At 36.1% G+C, this 14,905-nt stretch overlaps 4 protein-coding genes across 4 annotated transcripts; 3 read left to right on the top strand and 1 right to left on the bottom strand.

The window, feature by feature from the left end:
- Window positions 1-500: 500 nt before the first annotated feature.
- Window positions 501-1,319, bottom strand: LOC107646102 (ATPase, F1 complex, OSCP/delta subunit protein). Its single transcript, XM_016350297.3, has one exon. The coding sequence runs from the start codon at window positions 1,231-1,233 to the stop codon at window positions 604-606; it is 630 nt and encodes a 209-aa protein (XP_016205783.1). The 5' UTR covers window positions 1,234-1,319; the 3' UTR covers window positions 501-603.
- Window positions 1,320-3,951: 2,632 nt separating this feature from the next.
- Window positions 3,952-5,332, top strand: LOC107646101 (ras-related protein RABA3). The gene is made up of 2 exons (XM_016350296.3): window positions 3,952-4,366; window positions 4,748-5,332. The coding sequence occupies exons 1-2, from the start codon at window positions 4,092-4,094 to the stop codon at window positions 5,199-5,201; spliced, it is 729 nt and encodes a 242-aa protein (XP_016205782.1). The 5' UTR covers window positions 3,952-4,091; the 3' UTR covers window positions 5,202-5,332.
- Window positions 5,333-7,315: 1,983 nt separating this feature from the next.
- On the top strand, window positions 7,316-7,876 carry LOC107646620 (uncharacterized). The gene has a single exon (XM_016350796.2). The coding sequence runs from the start codon at window positions 7,316-7,318 to the stop codon at window positions 7,874-7,876; it is 561 nt and encodes a 186-aa protein (XP_016206282.2).
- A 156-nt stretch (window positions 7,877-8,032) lies between these two features.
- LOC148554815 (uncharacterized) lies at window positions 8,033-8,712 on the top strand. Its single transcript, XM_088490511.1, has 2 exons — window positions 8,033-8,302; window positions 8,359-8,712. Exons 1-2 carry the CDS (start codon window positions 8,033-8,035, stop codon window positions 8,710-8,712), a joined length of 624 nt encoding a protein of 207 aa, XP_088346637.1.
- Window positions 8,713-14,905: the final 6,193 nt, after the last annotated feature.

Below are 14,905 nucleotides of genomic sequence, written 5' to 3' on the forward strand. Positions count from 1 at the left end.
CTAAGATAGATTTTTTCAAAGTTAGCTTGTGCTTTTCAAAATTTAAAAATCTAATATAACTTCATATGTTAATTAATTTTTAAATTTAATGTTTATATTTATGTCTATTATAATATTTTTAAATTTTAAAAATTATTTTATTAAATGCAATTATTGTTACATGTGATTATTAAAAATAATTTTTAATTTAATTTATCAAATATAAATGTTACAACTTTTAAAAAATTGTCTTTTAAAAATTAACTTTTATATGTTACTTTTGAAAAGTAAAAATTTTACTAAACTAAGCCTAAATCACACGAATGAGGTGGACTTTTTAAGTTTGACGGTTTTAATTAGCGGGTTATACTGACCGGTCCGACCCGTTTGCCTGTCCTAGCTCTGTGTCTTGTTGCTTAATTAATCAATAAACAAAGTCTCGGATGCTGTATTTGTTCCCGAAATCCAATGAATCATACATGCAAACAATGAAATGGAATAAAGCAAAACCAAGAGCGAGCTTTGATGGAAGCATAGAAACTCGTAATTGAATTGTAATTTGAGATTTACAATATATATATAGGTTTGAATTGATCATCATCCTTGAACACATTCAATTTCAGTTCAGAGGGCAAAAGAGGGTGTTTGCCGCACCTTCTTGGCAATCCCTAACAACTCTTCAGATGACACCAACACCACCTGAGTTCCACAAAGCTCCTCGTAGATCCTCTCGAACTCTTTTAAAACTTCTCCCAAAATTCCCAATTTGCCCTTCTTCATCAGCATCCTCAACAACGCAACCACGTGCCTCTGAAACTTTCCTTGCTTGCCCACCTCCTTCATCATCATCATGGTAGCCGCTGCTTCTCCCTTATCGTTATTATTGCTTGATTGGAGAAACCTCAGAAGCCTCTGAACATCCATGTGAACGGCGTGAAGGGACTTGGTGCTTTGAGCCACCTCTATTATGGCTGCTGCGTACCCAGTGGATGGCTTTGCATGGAAGATTGGAGAAGAAGAACGTGGTTGGAGAGGTGGTGACGATGAGGAAGCAGAGACTGGTAGAAAAGTAGAGGCAGCAGCCTTCTTGCTGGTTCTGGGAATAATGGAAGCAGTGGAAGAAGAAACACAGGGTTGACAGTTGTGAGTGTTAGTTCTTATCAAGTGATGATAGAATAATTCACGATGATGATGAGTTTGTGTGGGTACTGATGGAATCTTGAGGGTTGAAACTGTGCTTGATAATGTATCCATGGAATGATGCAAGACAGAGCATAAAGAAGATGGCAGTTTTGGGGGAAATGGATTTTAGTTGAGAAGCAGCAGCTAAAAGACTAGAAGAGGCCTAATGAGATGTGAGGATAAGTTTTTGCCACATAGGCCATGGCTGTAGCGGGTTACCGTGAAGGTGAAACCAACCTTGTCATTTTTGTGGGATCCATCATTCAACTTTTTTTTGGACTTGATCATTGAACTTAAATTAAGGGATGCAAATCGTCAAGCACTGTTGGTCACACTTCTAGAATATTTTCTAGGGCTTTAAGAGCTCTTGTTTCCCATTACCAAAAATCATAAAAGAATTGTTGTTTCGTAAACGGGCTCATTGTACTTAAATGAGAGCTCCAAGAGGGCTAGAACATTAAAAATATAAAGCAAAAATAAGTAGCCCAACACAAAAGGGAGCGAGAGTGGACCAAGTCTCTTCTCACCGATGAAGATTAAGCTTGCATCTAATGAACCTTAGTTCAAGTGACATATGTTCTCCTTTCTTACTAAAAGGTCTCAGATTCGAATTTCATCTAATATAAACTTGACCAAGAAAAGGAGGATATTATGTGTGTGTGGGTGTGGTATGTGTGAGTGTGTAACTTAGAATTGAGGATTGTTATCCAATCCGTCTGATAAAAAAATAAATAAATAAATAAAATAAAAACTTGCATCCTGAGGCCCGCAAGGCCTAGTTTAACAGCAATTATGTTTGTCTGATTAAAAGATGCATTTTTTTTAGTCAAATGAATTGGACAGTTCTAAACATTATATCTATTTATCACACAACCACACAACACACTCCCAACTCTAGACATTATATCTATCTATCATACAACCACACAACACACTTACACATTATATGGGTATACACTATAGATTCTAAAACACCTTAGTTAGGACTTGAATTCAAATATAACTTACAAAAGGCATATAAATATGTCATCTGTGCTAGGTTTCAGTTGCACCAAGTACATCTTTAAATCTTAATTATGACTAGAAAGTTGATTATGAAACTCAAAAAAACCAAAAAGAGTGTGTATAAATGTGTAACTTGACAAAAAAAAAAAAGCTGCATCCCAAGAGAAAAAAAAAAAAAGAGAGAGAATTAAACTGCATTGATTACAAACAAAAAAAGTTATTGTTATACTTATAAAGACTACTCCACATAAAAATAACATTATAAACAAAAGAGGTTTACAAAATATATTATAAAAAGTGTTAAATGACTATTAAAATTTAATATTTTTTATCAGCTATTAGTTAGTAATATTTAAAAGTGTAAACTAAAAATATGATATTAAATTATTAAACTAAAAGAATGGAATTAATTATTAAAAGTACTGACAAAAAATAATACATTTTATTAGATTTCGAATTTTTCTTGTATCTTATATTTTGGTCCAAACTATATAAAATTGTTTTTTTTTTTTTAATTTACAGCTTTGCTGTGCTGTACATGTCATTAATCATGTAGGGCGTACCTTTTTCCAATTTTTTTCCCTGAATTATAGTGGAAGAAGTAATAAGTAATAAAAAGTAAATCATTCTTAGGAATATAGATTATATAAGTTGAAGGTTCAAAGAAAAGAATAAGAAATCACTAAAATACAGGTAGAGATTTTATCAAATATATTCAACTATCAATTCGTAGAGCATGGGTTGCAATAACTAATGATTCAGAAGGTCGTAAATTTCCTAGCAGTCTAGCACCCCAAGCTGCATGTGTCGGTGCAGGAAATCACTATTCACTGCAATTGCCAATTGATTTAAAGAATGTTTTTCTTTTATCAGCGTATGGTCACGGCATTGCGCCCCAATGGACCAATGAGGGACACAAACAAAATTCTGCTATGCTCCTTTCAAGTGTAGCTGGAAAATATTGGTAGGCCATGCTCCTGCGTGTTACACGCCTAAACATATATACTCTTAATTTAATTAAATGACCGAAAAAGATTAAGAAATGATGCATATGCATAGTAAAGAAAGAATACAATAATAATCTTTGAGAAGAGTTCAACCATTTTTAGAATTTATTATTTTTTACGCATCATCGTCATAACGTACTTCAATTCCATGATATGTGCTATGCTGATACATTAGAGAGAAGAGAGAAGAAAAGAGGGGGGGGGGGGGTGTTAATGAGGTGTTAAACCTTGTTATTTTTTAGGTGGAGTTTAATTTGAAGTTTCTGTGTGTGTCGATTCTTCCGTATCTAAATAATTGAGGCCCACTTGCGCCGATTCACCTTGGTAAAATCGTATCATAAAAGCAACTAAAAATCTCCATACCTACATCATTATATTGGAAGAAAATCACGCATGAGTGGCAGGCACCAATGCATAGCTTATAAGGCTTGAGCTGTTTTTGGTACTGTCTGCATGAAAAGTAAAGAAAAGAATTTAACAAAACCCTTAACCTAAGAGCTAAGGCAAATTAAACCATCACAGCATTCAGCAAACTTTATAAGATTTTGATTAATTATACATATTTTTTTTGGCAGCAGAAAGGCCAATAATTGCCAAGAATAAGGGCCATATAAAACATAGGCAAATTCCGTATATAATTGGGGGTGGTACACTGATATTGGTAAAGCATTAAAGTGAGACAAGGAGTGGGCCACATTGTTCCATATTGCCTATTTCTTATGGCACTATTGATTCAACACTGGTCTTGTCTGTCTCTCTTTTTCAACTTTCCTCTACTTTCTCCTACTTACCTCCACAATACTAAGACCAATTATTAGTATCTTTTGGTTTTCTAAACACTAGTAAACAAGTTTGGGCAAGAAAATAGAAGCATCACCTCAGCTTTTATTATTGCATTGAAGTTGAGAAGCTAAGAAAATGAACCAGGAAATGAATGGGATTGAGGGTGAGAGAGCAAGGGAGAATAATGATAACAATAATGTGAATGTGCCAGAGAGAATAGATTATGTGTTCAAGGTGGTTGTGATTGGAGACTCAGCAGTGGGGAAGACTCAAATACTGTCTAGGTTTGCAAAGAATGAGTTCTGCTTTGACTCAAAGTCCACCATCGGCGTTGAGTTCCAGACCAGGACTGTCACCATTGGTGGCAAACTCATCAAGGCACAGATCTGGGACACTGCTGGCCAAGAAAGGTTCATTCTATTCACTTCATTCCTTCCTCTCTCTATTCTTTCCAACTTCCAATGAAGATTGCTATTTTTTACCATTACAATGTTATGCCAATTAAGCACATGACATAGATGTTAGAATTTTCTGCAGTGTGGTGGTGAGCTTTTATTGATTGTCCATTTAGATTTTTGTCAAGGTGGATTGAATGTTTAAAGTTTTTTATTTTTTAAAGCAAGCTCAACACAATAACGTAGAACTTGTTACAAGAAATAAAACAACAAAAATGCTGAAAACTAGTACTCATACATGCTCCACAAGTACTCTATGTTATTTCTACATCTTTTTGTTATATGTATTCACTTCAAAGTTGTATATGTATTGACCCATTTTGCTTACACATATAGGTACAGGGCAGTGACAAGTGCGTACTACAGAGGAGCATTAGGGGCAATGGTGGTGTACGACATAACAAAGAGGCAGACATTTGATCACGTGGCGAGGTGGATAGAGGAGCTGAGGGCGCATGCAGACACTTCCATAGTCATAATGCTAATTGGGAACAAGGGTGACCTTGTGGAGAAGAGAGCAGTGCGGACGGAGGATGCGGTGGAGTTTGCGGAGGAACAGGGGCTCTTCTTCTCGGAGACTTCAGCTCTCAGCGGTGAGAATGTGGAGAGTGCCTTCTTCAAGTTGCTTCAACACATCCATTTCGTGGTCTCTAAGAAGTCCTTGCAATCTGCCAACAATGCCATTAATAATGCTGTCACTCTTAAGGGATCAAAGATTGATGTAATCTCTGGTAATGACTTAGAGTCAGAGATTACTGAGATTAAGAAAGTCTCTTCATGCTCTTGTTGATTATTCTTCTTATTAAGTTTATTTTACAAAACTGAATACTACACGTATATAGTGGCAATGTGGTGGGTAAGGATGATTGATTTCTTCAGATCTTGGCTTTTAATTCAACTGCACCTATTTGTTCACTTTAATTAGACACTTCAATTCTTTAATGTAGAGTTTGTTTGAGATATTGAAACAGAGACTAAGAGACTGAGATTCAGTATCATGTTTATTGGTTCAGAGACTGGTATTAAAATTTCTGTCTCTGTCCCAAAAATTTTAGTATTTCAGTACCTCTAAAAAGTGAGGACACAGGAGACTAATATTTTTAGAGATAAAAACTGAAATTTTAATAATATTTTATACTTAAAATACCGGGTCTTTTTTTTTTTATATGGATTAAAGCTTGGTGATATTCAACGTAATGGATGCATGGAGAAAATTTTCCCTGCTATGATGACAGGCGTAAAACGTAAGATGCGTTTTACTTTTGGCCTTTTTTTTTTTTTGTGCAGGAAAGGGAAGAAACGTGGCCTTCGTTTTGGTTGGTGCAGGATTTTCAAAATTTTTTTAAAATAGTTTTAATCCAAACGTGGCATGCGTTTTGTGTTGGGCTAAATAATTTTTTTTTTGTAATAACAAAGCGCAATCTGCGTTTTGTGCTGAGGGCTAGCTTTTTTTTTGGAAAACGCAAAACGTAGGTAGCATTTTTTCGCGTTGTCAGATTGCTTTTTGAAAAGCGCAGGTTGCGTTTGTTGAAAAAAAAATATTTTCCTGAAGAGGCCTGCCTATAAATACGAAGCACTCCTCAGCGCAACGGCCTCACTCCCATTCTACTCATCATTCTCCTCTTTCAAATACATATGTTGTAGTTGTTAGTTTTTTTTGGCAGTTAGCTGTGTCCAAAAAATCGGAGTACGTGAGGTTGAAATTATGGAAAATATTACAAATTTGCGAGTATATTATAACGGTGAAGTTATACCAAACACACATGAAGGAGTGACTTTTGTTTGTGAATGTCCGTTGTCATTTGCTATTCCATGTACCATGAGCTTTGTTGATTTGCAAAATGGGCTTTGTAATAACATTCAAAGCCACATTTTGAAAAGGGTCAGCAACCTTTTATACAGAAGTCCTATGCAAGTATTTGGTGGGCTAATACAGTTTCAATTAATGCCCATTACTGACGATGCCAGTATGCAGCAGATGTTCTGTATTTATCAACAAACCCGATTTCATGTGCCGATGATGGAGTTGTACGTTGAGTTTGAGCAGCAGTCAGGGTCGGGCACGGTCGGCGAGGGGGTCAATATTGATGAGCTCGGTGATATAGATTGGGAAGAAGAAAATAATGACAGTGAAGAGGAGTTCGAAGCTAACTATGAAGTCGATGACGAGAACGATGACGGAGACTTGGCAGGCAATCCGGAGGTGCCAAGTGAAGCGAATGCGATTATAAGCCAACACCCGTTTGGTGTTCCATCTTTTATGCGGACTCTAGATATGGAAGCCATGCATGACCTAGAATTTTCTGAGTATGCGAATACGGGTATGTTATGATTATTAACTCAAGTTTCCTATAGTGTTTATTTTATATGCCTCGTCTGACTGATGGTGGTGCGCATGTCGTAGGTGAAGGCAATGCTGCGGCGGAAGATGGCGAGTTTAGTGTTGGAATGGAATTTGGATCGAGAGAGTCGGTGATATCTGCAATCAAAAGCTACACTATCTCTAGAGGGGTTGATTACACTGTGTATGAGTCTGAGCCGCAAACATTCTATGCGAAATGCAAGGGGTATGGTGCAGGGTGCGATTGGCTAATCCGGGCTAGCTTGATTCGAAAGAAAGCTTGTTAGGAGATCATGAGATACAATGGCAAGCACACGTGCACCGTGGGAACGATATCACAAGATCATGCCAAGTTGGACTCGGACACAATTGCAGATGTCATTAGGCCGTTGGTCGAATCAGACCCCTCGATAAAGGTGAAGTCTGTAATTGCAGAAGTTCAATCCAGGTTCAACTACACTGTCAGTTACCGCAAGGCTTGGTTGGCAAAGCAGAAAGCTGTTGCCAAGGTTTTCGGTGATTGGAAAGTTTCTTACCAGACCCTGCCAGTATGGTTGAAAGCAATGACGGTTAAAATGCCAAGGTCTCGTGTTCAAATCAAAACGCTCCCCGTTTACCGTGAGACTGAGGAGGTTCAAGGTGTAAGAGTTCTGCATCACATTTTTTGGAGCTTCTATCTGTGTATTGTAGCATTTAGACACTGCAAGCCGCTGGTGCAAGTTGATGGCATGCACCTGTATGGAAAATATAAAGGTGCACTTCTGGTAGCGGTTGCACAAGACGGGAATCAAAACATTGTGCCTATTGCTTTTGCCATAGTTGAGGGTGAGACGACAGATGCATGGGAGTTTTTCCTAACGAATTTGCGGAGATATGTTGTTACCATTGATGGGGTGGGTATTATTTCTGACCGCCATACCTCTATCGACGCTGCAATAGCTCGCAGTAACGGTGCATGGTCACCACCAAGGGCGTGGCACATGTACTGCATTAGGCACATCGGCTCCAACTTCTTAAGGAGGTTCAAGGCTCCATATTTGCATAAACTCGTGGTGAACACATGTATATCAACTCGCTATTATGGTTCTATTCATAGTAAATTTGTGACATCTGCTTATGACTAAATGGTTTGTTCAACAGGCTATTCTAGAACGGAGTAGGAGTACAACAAAAACTACCAAAGGCTTAAAGGGCAGGGTGAGGCATATACTCAATGGTGCGATGAGATCGGTGTTGAGAGATGGTTGTTGGCATTCGATGGTGGTCATCGTTGGGGACATATGACGACAAACTTGGTAGAGTGCATAAATTCTGTCCTGAAGGGGGCACGCAACCTTCCTGTGACTGCCCTGATCCGGTTAACTTTCTATCGGCTGAATGAGTTATTCACTCGGAAGAGTACCGAGGCTCATGAGCGTCTCCGCAACGGATTTACGTATTCAGAGTTCGCAACGAAGAGAGTTGAAGAAAGCTTCCGACATGCAGGAAACGTTGTGGTCAACCGGTTCGATAGGCGCATGAGATGTTTGAGGTTCGCGAAATGCAAGATGGTACCATTTACACGGTCAACCTTGCGCAACGACACTGCGACTGTGGCCATTTCCAGGTCGAGCGACTTCCATGTCGCCACGTGCTTGCATGTTGCGCCAACCAGCGTCTCGATTGGCAAGTGTACGTGCACGATGTGTACAAGATGTCTGAAATTTGTAAGGTTTACAGAGGCGAGTTTGTTCCGATGGGTGACCCATCTACATGGGATAGATACGAAGGAGCGAAGGTGATCGCCAACTGGACATTGAGGCGCGCGACGAAAGGAAGACCGAAGTCCACCCGCTACTTGAATGAGATGGATTCACGTGGGATGCGTGGTCCTCGCCGGTGCACTATATGTGGACGCGAGGGACATAGTCGTAGCCGATGTCCTCAGCGCGCAGGTCCAAGCTCCGCTGGAGGTCATTAGTGGTTAAGCTTTTCAATGTAACTTTGTTATGACCTACTTCACAATTATATGTTACTTTTTATGTAATATCGTCATGTATTTTAACCTAGTTAACAATTTATAATAAATAAAGTTTTTAATCTCGTTATGATAAATAAAATTTTCAACCTAGTTAACATTTTTTAGAGTTACATGGAACAAAGCTAAATATGTCATAATAATAATAATTACTGAACAGAATCATCTAAATATGTCATAATAATAATACTGAATACAAATGTCGAATACAACTATGAATACAACCCTGAATCACCCATCAACTACAATAGACTACTTCCTCGGCGCCTTCTTCGAATACAAGGATGGGGTGTATTTGTCCGGAGGCGCAGTCTGTGTCCGTAAGTTATACGGATGACCCTGAGACACACCGGCGTCCAGCCCGCTGCTGACGTCAGGACCACTGCCTAAATCTGTCATGCTCACAGCACCAGTGTCATACAAACCGCTGCCAATTTCTTCGCCTGGAACTCTATCTGACAGCCGCAGGTGAATCCCATACTGCTGTGTGTACCAGTCGTAGTACACTGGGAGAGGATGGAAGTCAATAATCTCCTCGCCTAGCTGCAATGTGTTATAGCGGTCAAATGTCCATCTGTTAACCCATTGACTGTAAATTTGTCCCCAGTCATGGTTCTGTGCTCCTGTCAGCCGCTTGCAGTGATCACGACCAAGGTTGAACATGGGGCCTGGTGGTAGCTGCTGCATCCCGAACTGTCGTCTGACCCGATCTGTCGCGTGCCATTCTATGCACTCGAATGACACTAGAGGCGACTGGGTGGAGCACATAATCATATGGGGAGCGAGGCCATCCGAAATCCCCACTCCCATATATGGCCGCCATATAAACTGCATAATAGTTACCAAGAGGTCGATTAGAAAAACTATTCTTCTGAATAAAAACATTGGACATTAATGGTACAACTTACGTCGTCAACTCCCATGTCGTCGAGACCTCGCCTAAAATGCGCAATAGGCCGCCGTATATATCTTGTATGTCGGCGCCAATGACTCCACCTAACGAAAACATAATAACATTATTAATAAGAAGAACAAAATAATAATAATAATAATAATAATAACAATATGAATAAGCTTAATAATAATAATAACAATAACAACAACGCTAAAAGCCAATACCGTCGCGCTAGTGGAACACCAATATTGCCGAGTTGATCGCGGGGTATAGGTGCCAGGAACGGCATACGCTCCCACGCCCAAACAAAAAGCGGCATCAGTGGGCCATCCATTTCCTTGCAGTTGTATCGTGAGGCACGACACAACGATCTGTATAGGTGTGCCAGACTGGCTGCTCCCCAACTATACCCTGAAATCCGGTGGAAATCCCTAAGTAGCGGTAGAAACTTCGAGTTCAGTGAAACGGTCGACTTATCCGGAAACACAATTGTACCGAGCACACAGAAAATGTGCGCTCAGACGTACCGCTCGAGAGACTCCTGAGTATCACACGGCTCGGTGTCTCTGCACCGCCGGACCCAAGCAATATTAACCTTTCCCAACACGTGATCGTCCGGACCGGGCTCCCAACCAAAACACGCAATGCAGTTCTCAACCAAAAACTGGTGGCTGCTATCTGATCTACCCGTAACAAGCTCCCCATTAACTGGAAAACCAAGAATATAGCTCACATCTTCCAGCGTCACCGTCACTTCACCGACCGGAAGATGAAACGTGTGAGTCTCCGGCCTCCAGCGTTCCACCAAAGCACTCAGTAGTGCAGAATGACCTCTCATTTCGCCTACTCGCGAAACGTGTTGAAAACCAGTCAATGCCAATGTCGCTACAACTACCTCATTCAACGTATCTGGCGGATCCAATTTTCTGGGCAACAAATTTCTGATAGCCTGCAAAAAAAAATGATAATTATTAAATTCTAAATAATACCGGTTAAAACATAATAATAATAAATTGTTAAAAAATCACGAATATTTATCTATTATTTATTAAACAGTATTATTAATTATTAAAAATTAATAAAAACTTATTCTCATTATCATAATCAGTATTATAAAATAATCATAATAACACTCTAATTATAATAATAGTTATTCGAATATAACAATAATAACAATAATAATAACCATTTATTATAATAACTATAACCTACACGGTTTGTTATTAACATACAGTATTAATTATTATTACAAAATATTACTGAAAAAAATCATTTATTATAATATCTATAATAATATTTTTTTTGTACGTAAACATTATTAACAAAACCGTTTACTGTTGATATTATTATTATTATTATTATTATTATTATTATTATTATTATAAAAAATAATAATAAATCACTAAAAAATAATAATAAATTATTACACATTATTCTTATTAAAAATTATTAATAGATTATTTTCATTAACAGATCCACTATAACTATAATAATAATAATAATAATAATAATAATAATAATAATAATAATAATAATGAGATTAATTTGCCTATTAATATTAATAATAATAATAATATAATATAATAACAGTATTAAAAAATTTAAAACGTAACGCAAAATTAATAATAACATAATATTAATTATAATAATATTAATAACCTCAATACTACTGATTACAACACAAATAAATAAAATTTAAATAAATTTATATTTATTGTTAAATATTAAAAAAATTTACTTACAAACTGGGAATGATCCAAATAGTCAATAATATGATCTTCTAGTTTGGTATAGTCATGCACCATTTTTTTTCCCTATACCATGTAGTTCTTCTTCTTCACCAAACTCTTTCACAGCTTTTTCACTCTCCCTCAACTATTTCTTCAGTAACTAGTTTTGCTTCAGTAACTATGCTTCTACTTCAATCTGCGTTTCTCACTTATAAGGACCCAGCTAAACCCCCTCCCAGAACACGTGGCACGCATGCAGGTAGGGAGTCTGCAAAACGCAACCTTCACTGACAAACGCATTCTGCGTTTTACTCAGTTCGAAGTTAGTCAAGCCTTGGTCCTGTCGGCATGCAGGGCACGTTTCAATTTCTTGTTCCATTCCCTCGCCAATCGCAGCCTGCGTTTTGCAGGGTCTGCAATTTTTTGTTTCCAACGCCTGCAAAACGTTACCTGCGTTTTGCAGGTCTCTGATCTTCACAGGTCCACATTTATGGACATCACACCATGCATCCATTTATCTGCACTTCACCATTGTGTTATCCATTTAGAAATTAATTTCTGTAAAATACCTTCATTCCAATTAATTAATTTCAATTTTATCTTTTGTATAAATTAAATTAGAATTTCATTTATATTTCAATTTCTGTCTCCCACTTTACACTAAACAGAATACTGTGATTTATTTCAATTTCTGTCTCTTAGTCTCATCTCGCAGTCTCAGTCTTTCCGTCTCTGTCTCTCTACCAAAAGCTACCTAAGAATGTGTTTCAAGGAGAGGCTAAACCGTTATAACTTGTTTTATTTAATATTTATTAATTGTCATAACAATTAATTAATATTAAATAAAATAAATTATGATTATTTTTGGTTAATTTTTTTTATTACTAAAATATTTTCGCTAAGATAAATATACCACTAATAATAGAGTTAAAATTAAAAAAATTAAATGAGATTATTTTTAAAAAAAATGTTATTTAATTTTCAGTTTTTATTCTAAAAACTTTAATTTCCTTATGTCTCTATTTTTAGAAATATTGAAAAAACTGATTTTATATTCCAGGATTAAAATTTGAAATTCAATCTTTAGTCACAATATAATACTCAGCTCAATTTTAGTGTAAAGAAACAAAGGCAGCTTAAGAGACCAATTTGTTTGTCATTTTTTATGGAAAATAAATATGTTGAGAGTATAGAAGTCTAGATCTAACGTTAGAGTAAAGTAGTAAGTAGTAAATAGAGTTTCGGCCTTAATTTAGTTTTTCTTTTCTGTTTTGTCCAAAACACTATATTCGTTTATCAGGCCCATAATCTAGAACTCTCTACATGGACCCATCTTTCGGGAGGAACTTGTGCCAATATTTAAAAATTTGGGCTCAACAATCAAAGCCTATACCTTGAACTTCATAAAAAACACTTTGAATACCAAAAATATTTCCCAAATTAAAAATACGTAAAAACGGTTGGACAATTAAAATTTTGCTGCATGTCCAAGAAAAAAAAACATATTTGCTGACTTATATTTTCAGAATGAAATAGTTAAACACTTTTTATCCAGTAAAGCGTGCTGTTGTTTTTGTTAATTAAATAAATATTACTTTTTATTTACTAGATTACTGATTTAATTTAAAATTTAGAATCAAAATATTTTATTTTTTATTTTAAATATCAAATTAATTTTAAAAAAATACTGCACTCCTTTACCTGTTTAAAGCACATTAGCATTGCATAATTTTGGACATATATGTGTGTTTTGCCACTTTATAATTGAACCGTCATCGTAGGAGTGGCAATTGATAGGGTAGGGTAGGGTTTGAATCCAACCCTAACTTTATCCGCTTAAATTATTAAATTAATGATATTCTTTTAGTGACTAAGGATTTTTTACATTTAGTGAGAGGTTTTTGATTCAACATCCACTTAAAACATATTTTTATATAAGTATATAATATAAACATATATAGAGTGCGGGTTGGTCGGGTAGGATTGAAGCTCAACCCGCACCCTACCCGACCCGCACAAAAACTCTATCCGCACCCTACCCTATCCGCTGCGGATCGGGTTGGCAACCCTACCCAAATAGGTGGGATCGGGTTGGGTACCCGCGGTAGAGTACATATTGCCACCCCTACGTCATCGTAGTTGCCGAAATAAATTCTGATTGCCCTTTTCTTGGGTTACTTTGTGTTTTATCGATTTTTAATAAATATAAGTGGTTTGATATTTAATGATTTGGGAGTGAAATTTATTTTTGTGAATATTAGTTTTTAAAAATGTATCAAAAGTTTTTTTAATTGAACAAAATAATAAAAAAAAATCTGAAAAAAATCAATTTAAAAATAAAATGACTAGAATGAAAAAGAATAACATTAAATTTAAAGAAAGCAGTAAACTAGAATTTTAAAGTCAAATACAAAATCCTGAATCTTCAAAAAAAAAAACAGAAAAAGTAAATTTGCTCGGAAAATAAATTTGCATGAAAATAAAGACTACGAGAAATTTAAATGAAATTTAAAAGATATGAAAGGAATTTTATAGAAAAAAAAGTTCTTTGCAGACTCAGAAAATCGCTAGGGATATCAGTGTGCGAGAGTGTTTTTTGAAAACGAATTTCAACCATTTTTTCTTCGAACCTTCACTTATTTATAAGAGTTTTCGACCAATCAAATTCAAATATAACTCCCACGTGCATTAATCTTTGAGTTATCGTTCCCACTCTTTTGCACGATATGGGCAACTGTCATTAATTAGCTTCACTTATCAACTTTTTCATTTCTTCAATTATTTCATTCTTCCTCACGAGTCCTTATCAATCGAAATTCACTCCCTTGTTGATATGCCATCCTCGATAAGCCCTATGAAGCAACATTCTACTTCGAAGCTCAGAACTTATTTATTTTTTACTAACAAATTGCCCCCTTAGAATTGATGCGTCTATGAGATGCTCAATCCTATTTTCTCTTAAGAATTTTAAGACCCATAACTAAATAATTAATTTAGATACGTCTCATTACCTATTCATATTTCCATTATTTCAAAAGTAACACCTACAATGGCCCGCTTTTCCATTAATTATTATTCTCTCTATCTTCTTTAATCGTGACTTCTCAAAGAAGTTTTTTTATTTTTAAAATTTGAAAATTTTATAAAAAAATCCCTTTATAAACCCTTGTCTCCATATTTTCATTTTTTCTTTTTAAATTTATCTTCTTCCAATAGCTACACCAATCTTTTTCTCAATTTTTTTGTGCACCCTTCTTCATCCGAAACCAAATCAATACTCATTTCTTTTTCTTTCCAATATTAATGGCTTCTTCTAAAACTCCAAAAACTTCAACAGCCAAAAACAAAGGTAAACAAGTTATGACTGAAATTTTTGAGCAGTCTAACTTAAAAATATCGTCTCGATTCAATGACACTTTTATTGAAGACTCCGAGGACATTACAAATGACAAAAAAAAATCCTCTTCCTTTTTACTGTCGAATATGATACTTGCTATTTTGTCAATCCTTT

The sequence above is a fragment of the Arachis ipaensis genome, chromosome B6 (assembly GCF_059453495.1).
Source record: "Arachis ipaensis isolate K30076 ecotype BB chromosome B6, ASM5945349v1, whole genome shotgun sequence".
NCBI classification, from domain to species: Eukaryota; Viridiplantae; Streptophyta; class Magnoliopsida; order Fabales; family Fabaceae; genus Arachis; species Arachis ipaensis.